The sequence below is a fragment of the Ursus maritimus genome, unplaced genomic scaffold, assembly GCF_017311325.1.
Source record: "Ursus maritimus isolate PB19 unplaced genomic scaffold, ASM1731132v1 scaffold_11, whole genome shotgun sequence".
Classification (NCBI taxonomy): Eukaryota; Metazoa; Chordata; class Mammalia; order Carnivora; family Ursidae; genus Ursus; species Ursus maritimus.
The window spans coordinates 6,008,997-6,026,352 of record NW_024423453.1 but is presented as its reverse complement, the minus strand read 5'-3'; the positions used below and the strand labels follow the sequence as shown (position 1 = coordinate 6,026,352).

At 50.9% G+C, this 17,356-nt stretch overlaps 1 protein-coding gene across 2 annotated transcripts; it reads left to right on the top strand.

Annotated features, from left to right (window-relative positions):
* Positions 1-1,042: 1,042 nt before the first annotated feature.
* On the top strand, positions 1,043-16,042 carry PITX2 (paired like homeodomain 2). 2 transcript variants are annotated; one of them, XM_040625830.1, is made up of 4 exons: positions 1,043-1,088; positions 1,570-1,707; positions 12,779-12,984; positions 15,472-16,042. In XM_040625830.1, the coding sequence occupies exons 1-4, from the start codon at positions 1,043-1,045 to the stop codon at positions 16,033-16,035; spliced, it is 954 nt and encodes a 317-aa protein (XP_040481764.1). In that variant the 3' UTR covers positions 16,036-16,042. The 2 variants fall into 2 exon arrangements, with proteins under 2 accessions (XP_040481764.1, XP_008687655.1); XM_008689433.1 differs by lacking the exons at positions 1,043-1,088; positions 1,570-1,707 and adding an exon at positions 11,711-11,918.
* Positions 16,043-17,356: the final 1,314 nt, after the last annotated feature.

Sequence of the window (17,356 nt, the reverse complement as noted above, 5' to 3'; positions counted from 1 at the left end):
GGCGTACCCTGGTTAGCGTGAAGAGAGGCAGGCGCCGGGATCCGAAGGGCCCGGAGCCTGAGACTTTCTTTCTTTCCTTCTGTCTTTAAAGCGGCAGCGGCTCTTCTACCCACCCCGGCAGGGTCTCTTGCCACCCACCTCTCCCGGTCTGCCTGTGGCGGAAAGGGGGGCGCGCGTTAAACGCTTGGCTCGCTGCGCTGTGGTTGGAAATTTGAAAAAGATTTGGTTTGCCGGGCAGAGTCGGCGGAGCCGCTCTCTACGAGTTATTTCTACGTCCTTGGTGGGAAGAAAACCCTCCGGACGTTTGCCCCATTCCCCTGTGTCTCATTCGGTCCACCCCGTTTCCCTCCTCTGCGATCTTAAATCTTACTTTAGGGTAAATAAATGGCCGGGTGAGTATCTCCAGGGAAAAGTGTGGCTAAATATGGAAAAGTGGCTCCTGATGGATGAGAGGCCCGAAGCCAGCTCGCTCCTGGAGCACCCTAGGCCAAGAACCTTCGAGTCCCGTTCATTTCAGAATTGCAGAAGATCAAGGACAACTGCTGCATAGGACAGTTACAAGTTGACTCTGATATTCTACAAAGGTTCATTGAGCTCCTCGCTCACGGGAAGCACTGTGCTTAATGGTGGCCTTCCACACATCTTCCTCAAGAGACAAGTCCTCTTCACTCACCCCCGAATTTTGTAACTGCTAAGTTTGGCCCCGTGTTCAGACGGGCTCTTAACCCCTGACACAAACATCTCGTGAGTAGCTCCACAGCCAAAGTCCCCCAGAACACGACGGATTTATCCGTCAAGAGCGCCGGGGCCCAACTCTGGAAGGAGAGGTCCCCTCAGGTCCGTTCAGATGTCCAGGACCAGGCGCTAGGTGGGGCTGAGGCTGTCGGGCCAGAGAAACACGCCCGAAACCCAGCACAGAGTAGGCGCTTCACAGCGAATTTGAAGTTGTCCGCCCCACAGGTAGCCTCCCCGGAGCCCTGCACGCTCGGGGACCGCAGCTTCTCACAGCTCTCCTTCTCTTTTATTTTGCAGACAACGGGGAATGGAGACCAACTGCCGCAAACTAGTGTCGGCGTGTGTGCAATTAGGTAAGAGTCGCTTCTCCTGCCCGGGTCACCCGACGGGAGACCGCACCGCGCGAGGGCGGCAAGAGGGCACCGGCCCCTTGGCGAGGCAGCGGCGAGGGGTTCTTCCAGTAGGGGCCGGCCGAGACAGAAAGGGAATCAGAACCGGGACGCCGGTGGCCTCCCCCGGGGTTGGGGGTGGGGGAGGCTGTGGATAGGGAGGGAGCCGCTCGCCGCGTCCCGACGGCCCGGGTCTACCCCACCCGGAGGGAGCCGCTGGCAGCGAGAGAGGCGCGGAGAAGAGTACGCCGCCCTGCGCCGGGCTGCCAGAGGGTCCGGGAGACGGGAGTGCCCTCCGCCCTTTCCTCTAACTGGGTCTTTGCTCTTTGTCCCTCTTTCTCTTCTTCGTCCTGCTCTTCCCCCACCTCCCCAACACCCCCGCTTCTTTCGGCCGCGGTCCCGGGCGTCTCTCTACCCGCTTGTGGGGCGGGCGCGCGTGGCCCAGGCGTGCAGCCGGCGGCCGTTGAATGCCTCTTCTCCAAAGACTCCGAAATCAAAAAGGTCGAGTTCACAGACTCTCCCGAGAGCCGGAAAGAGGCGGCCAGCAGCAAGCTCTTCCCGCGGCAGCATCCCGGCGCCACTGGTAAGGCCGGGAGCGAAGCGCAGGCCGCGCGCAGGGCACCCGCCTCCGGGCCTCTGGGCTTCGGGCAAGGCGCACGCGGGCGAGGCCGCCACGCTCGGCGAGCCTGCTCCTTGACTTAGACACTTGGCCTCTGGGTGGGACAGGAAGCAGCCGTCCCAGGGACGTTAATTCCTTTCCCCGAATTATACTGCACTCCTGAGACCAAACACCTCTCCCTCTTGCTCTTTCTCGCTCTCTCCGTGTGGCCTGAGCTCCTACCATTCCCCAACCTGCCTCTGTGCCTCTAGCTGGCGCGGAAAAGTAGTCCAACAGCGACCTCTGTCGCCCGCCATGTCCCACTGCGCTCAGCCCCACCAAGGGTGCACCCCGCCCCTGCAGCTCTCAGCCGTGCCCCGCCCAGGCTTGTGGGTGCGGGGTTTACCGCGGAAGCGAAGCGCGGGAGGCTTGTGTTGGCAAAGATTCGCCTGGCCGGGAGGTGAAAGCGCTCACTGGAGCCCCGCAGAGCCTGAGGCAGCGACTGAGCGCAGCAGCCAAGGCTGTACTGAAATGTGTGCCCCTGTTGACGCGAACCTACCTGTTGTGCAGGTTGCGAGGCCTCGGGTCTTGGTGGTGTCGTTGCGTAATTAGCTGGTTTCATTGTGGACGAGTCGAGGGACACTGCTGCTCAAAGGCTGCAGGCTTGTGTAAAAGTTAAAACGTCTCCAACCCACTGCACAGGGCTTTGTGAAGTGAAACTTACCCTTTAGTTGGGGGGGGGGGTGAGGGGACAAGCTTTCCTTTAGAATACATGAAAAAAACCAAACTTAACTGTTCTTCTATTCTCCGGGTTTTCCAGGTTCCTATAATAATAAGTGCTTAGCCTTAGGAAGTTGTTGACCTTTGATAGTGTGAGGAGATAAAGCCCCCCACCGCCCTCAGCCCCTAACCCCCTCTTTCCGGATTAAAGTGTAAGGATACAAATGTAATGTGTGCCGGAGGAGGGCGAATTGGGACCCCCGCCAAGTAAACAAACCATATTACTAAGAAGAAAACAAAGGCCCTGCATTCGGCCTTCCCAGTAAATCTGAGAAAATTATCATTTGTCTAAATAAAACTTCTCAGTGGTCTGGAGCAGAGCAGTCTCGACACCACAATATCGCGAGTCCTCCTGCTGGGCCAGTTAAACGCTCACTTGTCCGGGATTAACCCCATGGGGTTAAATGGGGCCATGCAGAGATAACGTCGGGTGATTTCTGTCATTAAGATTGTGTTAAATTCTTCCTCTGTTTGATAATAGGTCGTAAAAATAAATTATTAGACCGGAGTATGTTTGGGATATGGTTAAAAATCAAGAACACCGATGACTCCCGGGGAAATATTTTGTGCAGGTTCAGTCCTGTCTCTGGCCAGACTGGGGGAGCACCCAGTCTCGCTTCGCCTGGCGTGGGCTGGCAGCCACCGAGTTGAGGCTGAGGTTTCCTGCTGTGCTGGGAGCAGGGGCGATACAGAATGTCTTCTATCCCCACCCCAACCCAGGGCTCCTAGAGCTCAGGAATAGTTTCTGAGGACAGGTGGTCTCCATCTAAGCTAGGGAGGCAGGGCCCTTGGAGGAGAGGCTTGAGATGGGATGGGGCCTCCTAGGTGGGCAAGAAGATGCGGAGAGCCGGTCCTTTCTGCTCCTGTCACAGTCCCCACTCGGTCCACCGGGCATTCACTTTTGATAATTAGCTGGTAAATAAAAAACTAGAAATAATGAACGATTGTTTTCTTAACCATTACCTTCAGGCCAGGATTATTTTAGTGCATGTGAAAGGCGCTTCCTCTACACTGGCACCCATCTGTTTTCTACCTTTTGGACTGAAGAGGAAAATTGCTGCCTAAACATGTTTAATGCCATTAATTAGAAGAGGCATGTGATAGGGAGAAATGCTGAAAATCTTTATTTTATTGGCTTTTAGGGATACGGCAGACAAAAAAAAAATCACACATGAGTAGGCAAAACTACAGTGCCTCGGAAGGAAGGTTGCCAGAGTCCCCTCTACTGAATATAAGCAGTTAACTTATGTGACATGCAAACTCCTGGCCACAGCCTGCTTTTAAAAGAAAGATTTTTCTCCTTTTTTTTTATAACCTTTTTTTTTTTTTTTTGCTTTCAAAAAGAAAAAATGTTTACAATGACACGCAGTTTGCAAAAGGAATCATGATGCTTTATATTGGCACAACCCTCTCCTCAACCCCCAAAAAATAATGTGTCCTCGTTGAAGACTGAAAACGGTCTCTAAGTAGAAGGCTCCAACTCTGCGTTCCTTCCCAAGGAAACCCTCGTCCCCTTGATAGCCATTGGGCTGACCCACAGCCTGGCTGGAACCCTGAAACTAGAGGGGGCAGGAGGTCGGCTGGGGGCCAGGGTTTTGAGAGAGGCTTGAAAGAGGAATGGCTAGGCATCCACGTGGAAGGAGGAAGAGTTGTTAAGTTAAACTGTACCCCCAGAAAGGAGGGGCAGGGGTCTGCTGAGAACGTCCCCCTAGAACAGAGATCCTTGACTTCCTTGCTTTGGGTGTCCCAAAAGAAGCCTCTTTGCTGAAATCATTTCAGGAAAGGGAGGGAGTGAGCCTCCCCTGTCAGTAACCCTTGAAGTTTCGGGGCGGTGGCTCCGGTGTGCGGGCTGACATCGGACCAAGCTGCCGCCCCATGATAGCTTCCGCCACCGTACTTGGGCGGGTACCTTCGCCGGGCCTTCCCCAGAGACGCCATTAATTTTTCAATAGCTTTGGCTCAGTGGATGAGCCGCAAGAGTCTCCCCCGAGTCTCTGGTGTGCTCAGACTTCCTTCCCTTGGGAGGGGACTCCGAGGCCCCTTGTGGCGCCCCTAGCCGCGACACACACACTCTCAGCCAGCAGCTAGGTTCCAGTCTTCTTCAGAGGACCCGGGTAACCCCCGCCGCCTCGGCGGCAGCAAACCCTCCATTCATTCAATCAGCAAATGTTTGCCGAGCACATACTACGTGGATCGCTAATGTCCCCCCTGCAAGCAAATAAGCCGGTTTCCCTTGGCCGTCACGAAGCAGCTTTCGTGCTAGCAAGGATCCCGGCGAGAGCCGTCCAGACCATCTCTAGCCAAACGCGAAGCGGTGGTACGTGCGGCCATGCTTGGGGCCTGAGCGCTGTCTGGAAGAAGGGGGACGTTTAGAGGGTAGAGGGCTCTTAGCGATGAGGCCCGGGGCAAGGGACAGGGGCAGTCTCAGAAGGGGCGTGGAGGTTGAGGCAGGAGAGGGGAACAGGGTTAAGGAGCGGAGATGTTCATTTTCTTTTCTACCGCCTCACCCCACCCCACCCCGCGCCAACTCTGGAGCTTATTGGCAGAAGCTGCCTCTGCGTTTTGTGGGGTTTTTTCCCCGTCGGGGGAGATGGTGCCAGTTGTGCAATAGGTAGTCAGTCCCTGCGGATCCCCGCCCGCAGAGGTAGGCTTTACAGGCCGTCCGCGTTCCTTGCTACGGACACCAAGCGCGCTCAAAGTTTTTCGTAAGGCTGATGGGGCTGTTACTCCGCACCGCCCGCTGTTAATGTATGCGGCAGTTGTTAGAACGACTCGGGAGGGAAAAGGAAATGTATAACGAAAGCTTATTCGTGAGCAGGAATATACTAATGGAACAATCTGATGTCTGCTTAATCCTATGTAAAAAGCTTTGTCGTCTTCCTAATATTGACTGAATGGGTAATTAATGGCTCTTCATCTAGGCGAATACCCCGTAATCCAAAGATAGGCAAAAGACAATAAGCCCAAGGTAGAAGACAAAAGGCCCAACTGTGGCCGTCACCCCTTCCCCACCAGGGTCTCCAAATAGGAAAGTTTCCTCTCAGGAGAAAAAAAGCAGGAATGAGAGAATATAGGTACGTTTCCTAGGCTGGACTTAACCACAGAAACTGGTCGCCCGGGTCAGTTCACGCCTCTGGTCCCCCACTCCCGGTCCTTCTCTCTTCATTTCTTTCTTCTCAGTTCCCCTAGGGAATCAGCCCCATTTGGAATCTGATGAGAACCTTTTCCCCCAAACCCCACGTTTCATTTGGGGAAATGATTGATAACAGCGGACCAACATACAAGGTCCTCAAAAGGCTCTGGCAGAGGTTGAACCCCTTTCTGATCCAGGTGGAGACTCCTTTCTTTTACAACCTAAGGCAGAGTCTGGACAGACTAAAATAGTTGGGAGGGGAGGAAAGAAATTAATAGAAGGAGAATGAGCAGCAAAATTGTGTATATGTGTTAAAGAGTGAAAAGGAGTGATGGAGTCAACTTCATTGTAAGGATCTGACATGAAGAGTGCCCAAAATTCTCCCAGCATGTTTTTAACAGGCTGACATTTTAATTTAAACCTTTAGAAGTAATATATTACTTGGGTTACTACGATGAGGTGGGTTCTTTTTTTTTTTTTTTTTTTTTTGGTCAGCTGACAGCTTTTAAAATATTATTTCGCTAGGGAAATAAAAGCTTCATCTCAGATTATAGGTGGGTATTTTTGGATTTATGTGATTTATGGTCACCATGACAACTAATGCTGAATGTTAGCTACCAGCATGTCTGGGAGAGGGAAGACAGAAAGAAAGGAGAGCAAAAGAAATAGAAAAGGGAGACGGACAAGAGCTAGAGGGGAGAAATACAGAAAAGAGAAAAAGAGGCGCGTTTTAATCCAGTTTTTAAAAGTGACTTCAGTCAGTCCCTTGCCAGTTCTCTTCTCTGGACCTGGATATGAATATCTCATTCTCTTTTATCTCTCTCCCTCTCTCTCTCTCTCTCTCTGCCCCCCCCCAATCTATCTCTATTTCTCCCCTACGGCTGACACAAATTTATACCATTCTCTTTATTTGACTTTTCCACAGCTAGTTGTTTTCAGAGATTAAATGATGGCCTAATAAACCTGTTGTGTTAACAAACTAATGTGAAAAGGCATATAGCACATGGGATGGTTTCAGAGGCATCCCCCCCACCAGTCCTGCCTCCTCTAATCCCTGCTTTTCTCTTCTCTTGCCAGTATGGGGGTACCTCCCCCTGTCCTCCCCCAGCACCCCTAGCTCGTTACTCCAAAACTCAAGTGGTTGAGTGTGTAGGACTAAAATCTGGATGCCGCTTGCAGGGACCCAGAGCATGTGGGTGTTGCTCAGTACGTGCACAGATTTATGATTCAGAAAAGAATCTGCCCCTTTTTACAAACCAGCACTTTTTAAATCCATTTAGAGAATGGGGTGGGGGGATCAGCCACAGTAAAGTTTTTAATTTCTGGGCGCTTCCCCTTCGTGGCTGGAGTGGGGGGGGGTACAACGAAGGGGACCTTTCCAGCTCGATTTGTGTGTGCAAAGAAAGGTCACGCAGAAAGAGGGGCGGAAGGGCCACTTCTTGGGCAGGGTGCAAGGTCTCCATCTGACCTCTGCGCCTTACACCACACACGCACGCACACACAATCACGCCTGTCACGGGGCTCTGAGCTGAGTCTGGGCGGGCCACGGCCTTGAGCTGGCCTGGACCAGAGCAGGTCTCCCACCCCTCTATGATCTGACAGCGCAGGGAGACATCCAGTTGAGCCATCTTCCAGGTGAGCTTTGAGGACAGATTTTTTTCCCAAAAATTGTGGATCGCTTGGTTGGGTATCAGTCCATACCTGGGCCACCGCACCCAAGAGTTTGGCTGCTCAGTTCAACCAATCTGGCCGCGAGGGCCAGAGGGGCTTTGCGCAACTAACACTAAAGAGTGTGAAATTAAATAAGACTTTAAGACTGGTAATCGGTGGCAAATACCAGCAGCTCAAAACACGCCTGACCCCGTGTCACACATTTCCCTCCTCAAGGGTCTTGCTTTGAAAGAATAAGCAAGAAAACCCAACTGAGAATTCCTGAATGTCTTCAGATTCGAAAACCCAAACCCGCACTGGACTTCCTTCCAGGGATACCTTACAGCACCTCCAGTTTCCTTGAACTGACCACCCTGATTTTTTTTTTCTGGATTGTTCATTTCTGTGACGGAGGCTAGGAAATCCTAGAAATTTCTAGAACCAATCAAACAAGAGTGTGTGCGTGGGGAACGCAAGGGTAGTGCTCAACCTGCAAAATACATGGGATTAATTTCAACCCCTTCGTTATCTGTACTACCAATATCTGTGCACCCAAGTTTGTTGTCAGTTGTCTCCAAAGTTGCCCACCACCACCACCACTGTTCCCACTGAGAAGTGATTCTTAGTTTCCCACTACTCGCTTTTCACCATCTAGACTTTTCATGTTGGTGTACTCCTACCATCCATGCAGTGAATCCCGCTGGGCCTGAGAAGAGGGTCAGGCAAGCTCACCATGTGTGAAGTGATAAGGAGATCAGGAGAGAGTTGAAACTCCGAGTGGAAAAGTGCAAAGAAGCGCCTTACTGGCTCAGTTGATGGCTGGGGGTGGTGTTATGTATTATGTATGTGCATATCTAGATAGATGATTGATTGATTGATTGATCGTTATGGTTATGTTCTTTCTTTAACCAGAGATCTCCAGATAATTGTCTTTATTCTCCACTTGACTTTGCAATGGATAGATAAAATTTAAGATTCTTCATCTTTTTAGGTTTTTAGGCTGCCTGGAGATCACCAGTACTTCCAATATCTCCCACAATTTGGCACTATGAGGAGTTGTCACTTGCCCTTGGGTTTTTCAACCACTTGGAAGCTGATTTGGAGACTAGGTCTTTCATATGTGTATTTGCCATGATGTGAGTTCCTTAGTCAACAGAGTCACGGATTTGAAATCAAAATTCTGAGGGTTTAATGAGACATGGGCTTCAATATCTAAATGGTTCTGTAGAGCTTCTCAGCTCTCCTGAGTAAGGAGTTTTGAGAAACACCCAGAGCCTCCGCCAAAAAATCGCAGCTCTGGGGTTTGAATCTCAAAGAAACTAATACTAAGAAAGAAAGTATGCTCACTATGTGGGGAGTTTTTCATTCTTTCATGTGATGGAGTTTCTTCATGAGAGGAAGCTTTATGGGTCTGGTATTTTGGGGATCACAGCTATGCTGAGGCTTAAAAAGAAGAAACTGGAATATGATTAGTAAACACATTGGGCAGAAAAGAGCTGGATTCATATTGACTTAGTTATAGGTCATCGGCTGGCAGTGCAATGGGAGGAAATATTTACTTTACACATATACTTTATGATCTTGGGGGAATTAGAGGAAATTCAATAAGAAAATGGCTAGAAACATTTAAAACCCTTATTTAAAAGACTTAAGCAAATTAGAGTCTTATCAGATTAAAAACCACTACAAATGTAAGAGCATTGTCTTCGGTGAAACGCTGTGGGGTCTGAGGAGATTCTCCGCCAAATCTCAGGGATAAAATGCGTCATTTAAGCACCAGATAATGAGCAGAATGTAAATTAATTTAACCTTCTTTACCAACAGGCTCCTGGTGTAATATGTATAATTTAGTGATAAGATTGCAGGACCTAATATAGCTGGATGTATGAGCCTTAGCTAATGCAGACCTGTCACATGAGGATGTGTTCTGCAGTGAGCAGGTGTGTGTATGCTTGAAATGGGGTGAACTGGAATAAAAGGTTAAAAACAGAAATGCTGATTCAAACCTTACTATAAAGAAAATTCCTCCTTGCAGCTATATTTTTCTTAAAGTGCGATGATACTTCTGGGGAGAGACTGAAGAACAATTCTCATTTGGTTCCTTTGATGGCTCTCAAGCATGTTTAAAATGGGGGGAAGAGTAGCAGATAGGGTTTAGCAGAGAGAGCCAGGCAAAGGAGAGACACATAGGTTACAAGCATATTTGTAGTCCATTTCATCCGCCCTGCCCCAGACTGCATGCATTTCCCAATCTTGTGAACAGGGACAAGGAGGGAGTTTTCTGAAGCTACCTCATACTGGTGTTACAAATCATTGACTGTAATGTCAAACAAATACACATTCAGGGATGATAACACTAACTCCACAATAAAGCAATCACCAATGCAGAAACCCAAAGGAGATTAGTTTGTGCTCTCCTGATGACCTAAGCAGAGGACAAAAGGACTTTCCAAAATTATTTTGAATGGTATGTTTGTATTTCTTTAATTTACTTGGAAATTAAAGTGTTTTGGAAATAGTGCTGTAAAGAATTGGATGTCCCCAAAGGTGGTTTTTTTTTTTCTTTTTAAAAAATAAATGCAAAGGCTTTGCTTTTCCTAGCTGAGTGTTCTCCTAGGCTTTTGCCCTTCGCCCCCACCCTACTGCCTCTGCCTGCTTGGACTTTAAAGATTCAACAGCCTTGAGCTCCCCAGGAAAAGAAAATGACTGAAAAATTATCCTTGAAATCGGTTATTTGGCAACATTCTTAATTGTATGGAAATTCATTAAAGCATATTTTATATATAATTAGCTCAAGGTTGTTGATTCTGCAGGCTTTATGGATTTGAATCTGATTGATAATAAAGTAAACAAGAGAGTCGAATTTAAAGCGGACTCTCTCTAGGGTTAGGACAAGCTTAATACAGTGTACAAGGAATTTGAAAGATCTAGGATATGTGTCTTAATCAACGCTAAGTAGAATGGATAAGCTTTCAGCATTTTGAAAATGCTGGGTTAGGGTTTCTATTCTATTGTGTATTTTCTGTCTGGGGACTAATAAGCATTACAGAGAACGTGATCTGAGGCGACTTTTTATTCTTGTATAAATCCAGAGTGAACCACCAAACAGTTGTTCGTTTAAAGTCAAGGTAATTTTCTTTTGACGGGTCCATTTGCTTCTCGATTTCTAATTTATTAGCCTGCCTTCTCAGGGCTTTGTCTTCTTTGCAATTAAAGTAAAGCTTCTTCAGATTAGCGCAGCATTCACTTGACAGGCTGTTTGGAAAATTTAAGCTCGGAGAGGTGATTTGTTGCTGCTTTTTAAATTTTCTGGTTTTAAGTAGCATGTCTCCTTTCCATCCAGGAAGAGAAAAACATCTCTCAATTGGAATTGGATGTAGTGAGATACAAAAGGAAGGGGTGGGGAGGCTTGTTGATCCTCGTACCTTTCAGCCCTCGACCTTTCCGCTCCTTTCTCCCGAGCCTTTTACTCCCAGCCTCACCTCTCTACCTCCCCGCCTGAACTAAAAGCCGGACGATCTTCGGCCGGGGCAGAGGAGAATTCCCGGGAGCCGGCCGGTGTAGACTCGGTGGGCACAGTGAGGTATTAGCCCGGCCCCACACAGCTGATAGGTGCAGACAGGGCTGTCCCTCCGCCGCGCCTCGGGGTCTCCTGATTGGTGCGGAGCCACGTCACTCCCGCTGGGCGAAGGGTCTGGGAGGAGGCGGAGGCTGGGAGGGTCGGGAGGGCCGCGGCAAAGTGACGTCTGGGCACCAGGAAGCCCGCCTCTGGTTTTAAGATGTTAGGCCAACAGGGAAGCTCGGAGCCGCAGAGCTTGTCCGTCGCTCGCCTAGGTGCCGGGAGTTGAGCTGCTGCGAGTCGGTGCTCGGGCTCGACGGCCCGAGAGGGTGTGCGTGTGCGCGCCGCGGAGGGTGCGCCCCGAGGCCCGCGCCGCTGCCGCAGCCGCTGCCGCCGCTGCGGGGGATCTAATATCAGCTACCTGTCCCTGTCACTCTTGACACTTCGCTGTCAGGGCCGCCGCGCGGGGGGCGGGCAGATCGCGAACGCCGTTAGCTTTCCTTATTGGAGGGGTACTTGGGGGAGGGAGGGAGGGAAGAAAGGGGTCTTTGCCCACTCTGGTTTCGCTTTGGAGCTTGGAAGCCTGCTGCCCAAAGACGCTCCGAGCTGTGCCCTCCTACTCACATCCCATGTCTCCGTTTGCCCGCTGACTTTCCGCCGCCGGACCCTTTCGCTAGAACCTTCCGAAGGAAACGGGGGCGGCTCGGTTCAAAGACTGAGCAGGGGTGGTGCTCTCTGGCTTTGCCCGCGGCGGCCACAGCGGGGAAACTCCGCGCCTACAGCGCAAAGCCGAGCAGGCGGCGGCGGCCACGGGGTTTCGGCCGGGCGGCAGCCCAGGACTTGTAGGGCGGCGCGCTCCTTCGTCCATGAACTGCATGAAAGGCCCGCTACACTTGGAGCACCGAGCAGTAGGGACCAAGCTGTTGGCCACCTCCTCGTCTTCCTCCTGTCACCATCCCCAGCCACTGGCCATGGCTTCAGTCCTGGCTCCCGGGCAGACCCGCTCCCTGGACTCTTCCAAGCACAGGCTGGAGGTGCACACCATCTCTGACACCTCCAGCCCCGAGGCCGCAGGTAAGGCGCCGCGCGGCCCCGCAGACACCCGGCTCTAGCCGCCCCTGGCCGCTCGGCCCTTTGCGCCCCCAAGGAAGTCGGCCCCTCCTGGGGGAGGTGTGGTGGGAGTGGTCGTTTAGTCGGCTTCCCGCAGAACTTCCGGAGCCAGGATTCTTTTGGCCCCAAGTTCCTTTCGCCCTACCTCGACCGCCTGAGGTGGCGCAAACGACGCGAGCCATTCTCCTACTCTTCCCTATTCCTATCCTGGCCTCCCGAGGTTTTCTGGGTCACAAAAATCCCAGCAGCTCCATTCGAAGACGTTCAGAGGCCATCCCCCAGGCCCCCAACCCGGTCCCCCTGTTATCTCGGCTTTCAGCTCCGGAGAAGCTGCGCCTGTTAGAAAAGTATTTCCGAAACTGCGCCGCAGAAGAAGCGGTCTTTCTAGAGGGTAGAAAAACTTGGGTGGGTGACCGAATCCGCAGATCGACCTTCACTAGCCTTCCGAAACCGCGTCGAGATCCGAGAGGGCTCTGTAAAACGAGCGCGTGCGGGTGTCCGGGGAGATTTGGTGTGTCTGCGCAGAGGCGTGTAAATACACTTGAAAGCAGAGGCTATAAAAATGAATGTGCCTTTACTCTGAGATAAACATGTAAATAAAACGTGCGACGCTGGGGGAGGGGAGGAGATGGGGCGCTCACACCCACACTCACGTCTGCACACCCTACAGTCGCAACGCTCCCCGCGGCCCGGAGAGGCCGCTCACACGCTCCTCGCCTGCCTGGCAGCCCATCTCCTCCCCGGCCTCTGCCGCCGGGTCCAGCTGGAGTTCGCGGGTAGCAGGTGGACATGCCGACGGGAACCTTTGTGTGTTTCGTTTTCAGAGAAAGATAAGAGCCAGCAGGGAAAGAATGAGGACGTGGGCACCGAAGACCCGTCCAAGAAGAAGCGGCAACGGCGGCAGCGCACTCACTTCACCAGCCAGCAGCTGCAGGAATTGGAGGCCACTTTCCAGAGGAACCGCTACCCGGACATGTCCACGCGCGAGGAAATCGCCGTGTGGACCAACCTGACGGAAGCCCGAGTTCGGGTAGGACCCCTCGCGGAGCCTGGGAAGGCTAGGAAGGAAACCATTGTAGAGGTGCAGGCCACGTAGACCCGGAGGGGGTGTGGAAGGCGGCGTCTCCCGGAGGGCGCGGGTGGTGTGCGTTTGCAAAGGCAGAAGGCCTCTCGGCGGCCCCGGTTTCGAGGTTACAGCTCCCCCTTACGAGAGCGGCGGGAGGCATGGCGCGGGCGCCCGGAGCGGCACCGGCTCACCGCCCCGCCACCCCGAGCCCTCCCCAGCTGGGCCGCGTGGCATTCCCCAGCACAGGGCATTGTGTTCCCGGCTTGCAGTCGCCAGAGGAGCGCTAGTAAGAATCCCTCCCAGACCAGGAGGCGAGAACAGGCTCCGACCTGCGCGCTTTGAACAAGAAATACCCGCCGGAGACATGCAAAGTTTGGTCCTCCTTGGGAAACTTTCGCGCCCAGCCTAGCCCGGCCTTTTCTGTCTCTACTCGGCTCATCCTCCTTACACAGTCTTTGAGGTTTTTCGGCCATTCAGGTCTCTCCCACACCCTATCCCTTAGTTTTGTGATCTGCGGAAGCAGTTTTGATACACACCTACTATCCTGTTAGTCCTCTTAGAAAGAAAAGAAAAAAGAAGAAAGACTTTTCGGTTTGGTTTATTTATCTTTTCTCAGGAGATTGTTACTCATATCCTTCTTCCCAATAATAGTTTTATTATTTTTTTTTTAAAAAAAGGGGGTGGCTTACCTTTGTAGCAAATCTGTACTTTATGGATTGGCAAAAGTGAACTTAAATAAATTAACAGTAGCAACATCCTGGTTTATGCTGGTCAGTGGAAAACTCCAAACGTGTTAGGATTCTGGAAGCAGAAGCACACATAGCAGGATCCAGAGGCTTTGCTATTAAAAAAAGGAAAAAAGAAAAAAAGCGGGGGGGAGCTCTGGATAGAAAAGTAGAGCCCTCAGAGCAGAGAAGAAGAAAACATATACTACAATAAGGATGAAAAAAAAAAAAGACCAAAATCCTTTCCCAAAGCAGAGGGAATGAAGGCACTCTCTGGATGGCATTTCAGTAGGATATGAGGCGATGCTGGTGGATAGCAGCCGGGATGAAGTTGAAAATGGTTTTAGTTTAACTGCCCAGAGCTAGAACTCTGGCTCTCTGGCCCCGTGGTTTTGTGCAAGGTCAGTGTTTCATTAGCTCTCCTGTGCATCAGGGGATCCGGACTTGCACGTACTCTTCTTGCCAGGGCAAGGTTTAGACGGCCTAGGGTGAAAATTGCAAGTAATTAAAAAAACACAATCAATGTCTGGGGAATCCTTCGGAAAAGACCTCTTCCCCCCACCCCCTCCGGGTTTTCTGCAGTCCCTCCCAAGTTCCCTGCCACTACAAGGCTGGGCTGTAGCTCTCTCTAGCTGCCTCCATCCAGGCCCGCTTCGTGTCCAGCCAAGTGGGAGTGAAGCGTGCTTTTTTATAGCAGTCGGGTGCAAAGAGGAAGGGGGATAAGAAGGAAATCGAGAATGAAAGGGAAAAGGAAAAAAAGCGGATTAGGCGGCTGGGCCCGGCTGAGATGTGTAATGTGAAACATCACCGGTGTCAGCTCTGAAATCTGGGGCCAGGCCTCGCTCCAATACACAAAAGCCACAGTCTGGGCGACGGGCTGGCCCGATGTGGATTGAGAGAAGGGTTGCGTCGGGGCCACCGGACGCGGGTGGGGGCTGACCGGGTTAGGCGGCTGCTTGCAAAGCCAAGCAAACGGTCTGGGCCTGGCGGGAGCAGCGCCGGGCCGGGGGGCCTGGCCTGGAGTGGGCGAAGGGTGAGAACAAGCCGAGCAAAGGGAGGGGGGGTTGCAGAGCGACCCGTTCTGGGTTCCCAGAGATTTACAAGCCAAGCTCGTGGAGTTTAGGAGGCCGAAGGGAAGGTGGTCTTTTGCTTTTTGATTCCTTATTTTGCTAGGCGAGGATGGGGGTCGAGGCCTGGCACCAGTTGTGAGAGCACGGTCTGTGGAGTGGGGGGCGGCAGGGGATGTCTGAGACAGGAGGGAGGAGCTGTGTGAAAGAGAGCCCAGGCCTCTGGTGCCCTCTCAGCCCCTTGTCCTCATCACTGTGTCTGTGGCTTTGGAAGGGAAACAAGCTTGCAAGGAGGCTGGGTAAGGGTTGGGCGGAAAACCCGCTGCCCCACGTTTATTTTACAGTAAGTGTTTTTGAATCCTGAGGAGGGCCTGGGTTAGTGAACAAGCCACCCACAGGCCGCCAGGTTTTTGGATTGGGGTTTGTGGTGCAGTTCAGAGCCTGGGCTCTCAGGCCTCGCCCCGCCAGGCCTCCCTGGCTTGGATGAGGCTCAGGCAGCTGGGATCCGAGGGGCAGTGGGTGGTTGGGGAAAATTTGGGGGGTCCAGGTATGTGTGTGTGTCTGTCTCTTGGAGGTGGTGGCTTCTGGTGCTTTCTGGGATCAAGGTTTTATTAATCCTCTCTGTGACATCTCTTTGCTCCCTTGTCTTCCACCCTCAGGTTTGGTTCAAGAATCGCCGGGCCAAATGGAGAAAGCGGGAGCGCAACCAGCAGGCCGAGCTGTGCAAGAATGGCTTTGGGCCGCAGTTCAACGGCCTTATGCAGCCCTACGACGACATGTACCCAGGCTATTCCTACAACAACTGGGCCGCCAAGGGTCTCACGTCAGCCTCTCTGTCCACCAAGAGCTTCCCTTTCTTCAACTCTATGAACGTCAACCCCCTGTCGTCACAGAGCATGTTCTCCCCGCCCAATTCCATCTCCTCCATGAGCATGTCATCCAGCATGGTGCCCTCAGCTGTGACCGGTGTCCCGGGCTCCAGCCTCAATAGCCTGAATAACTTGAACAACCTGAGCAGCCCCTCGCTGAATTCCGCGGTGCCGACGCCCGCCTGTCCTTATGCCCCGCCGACTCCTCCGTACGTTTACAGGGACACGTGTAACTCGAGCCTGGCCAGCCTGAGACTGAAAGCAAAGCAGCACTCCAGCTTCGGCTACGCCAGTGTGCAGAACCCGGCATCCAACCTGAGTGCTTGCCAGTATGCCGTGGACCGGCCGGTGTGAACCTCGCCCACAGCACCCGGATCCTAGGACCATGCTGGATGGGGCAACTCTGCCCTTGAAAGACTGGGAATTACGCTAGAAGGTCGTGGGCACTAAAGAAAGGGAGAGAGAGAGAAGATATAAAGAGAAAAGGAAACCACTGAATTAAAGAGAGCTCCTTTGATTTCAAAGGAATTTCCTCAATGTCTGACATCTTTCACTAAAAGTATTTCCAACAGTTGCAAGGACACACAAATGTTTGACTGGATATGACATTTTAACATTACTATAAGCTTGTTATTTTTTAAGTTTAGCATTGTTAACATTAAAATGACTGAAAGGATGTATATATATCGAAATGTCAAATTAATTTTATAAAAAGCAGTTGTTAGTACTATCACAACAGTGTTTTTAAAGGTTAGGCTTTAAAATAAAGCATGTTATACAGAAGCGATTAGGGTTTTTCGCTTGTGAGCAAAGGAATGTATATACTAAATGCCACACTGTATGTTTCTAACATATTATTATTATAAAAAATGTGTGAATATCAGTTTTAGAATAGTTTCTCTGGTGGATGCAATGATGTTTCTGAAACTGCTATGTACAACCTACCCTGTGTATATCATTTCGTACAATATTATTGTTTTACTTTTCAGCAAATATGAAAAATGTGTTTTATTTCATGGGAGTAAAATATACTACATACAAATTGGTCTGGATTCTTTCTGCCCTCCTCTGTCGCCTGGCCAGGGTTTCTCAGTCACTGCTTCCTAAACAAACCAGTTCCCTCTGCCCGCCTAGTTAAACACAGTAGGCAGCAGGACTTATTTAAATTCGGTAGAAATAAATTATAGTCATTCATCAGAAAGTAAAAATAAAAAAGAAAAGCCACTCCCAGAAAAAAAAAAAAGGCTGCAAAGTCTGGTCTTGTCTCCCAGATTTTTCTTTGGCTTAAACCCAGAGGATTCCATTATTGCTAGCAAATAATACAAGAGAGAAAGAAGAAAGGAGAGAGAAATTTAGGAAGTATGTCAGGTTGGAATGACTCTCAAGTATTGTTCTTTGAGGGGGGGCTCTGCACACCCAGTAAATTGTTATGGAGAATTATGTGTGTATGTATACACGTACAGCTTATAGACGTTCCTCTCAAGAGGAATACAAGGAAACACCTCGAGTTCAAAATATTTAGGCCTCCACGTTTACCTTTCAGGCTTAAGTAGAGAGATTCTTCATGTTATATTGCATTCTATTTCCAAATCCTTTCGAGACATTAAAAGAAACAAAGACCATTTCTAATAACTACAGCCCTTCAGTTTCCCAAAGAGCCCAGGGGTTGAGAGGT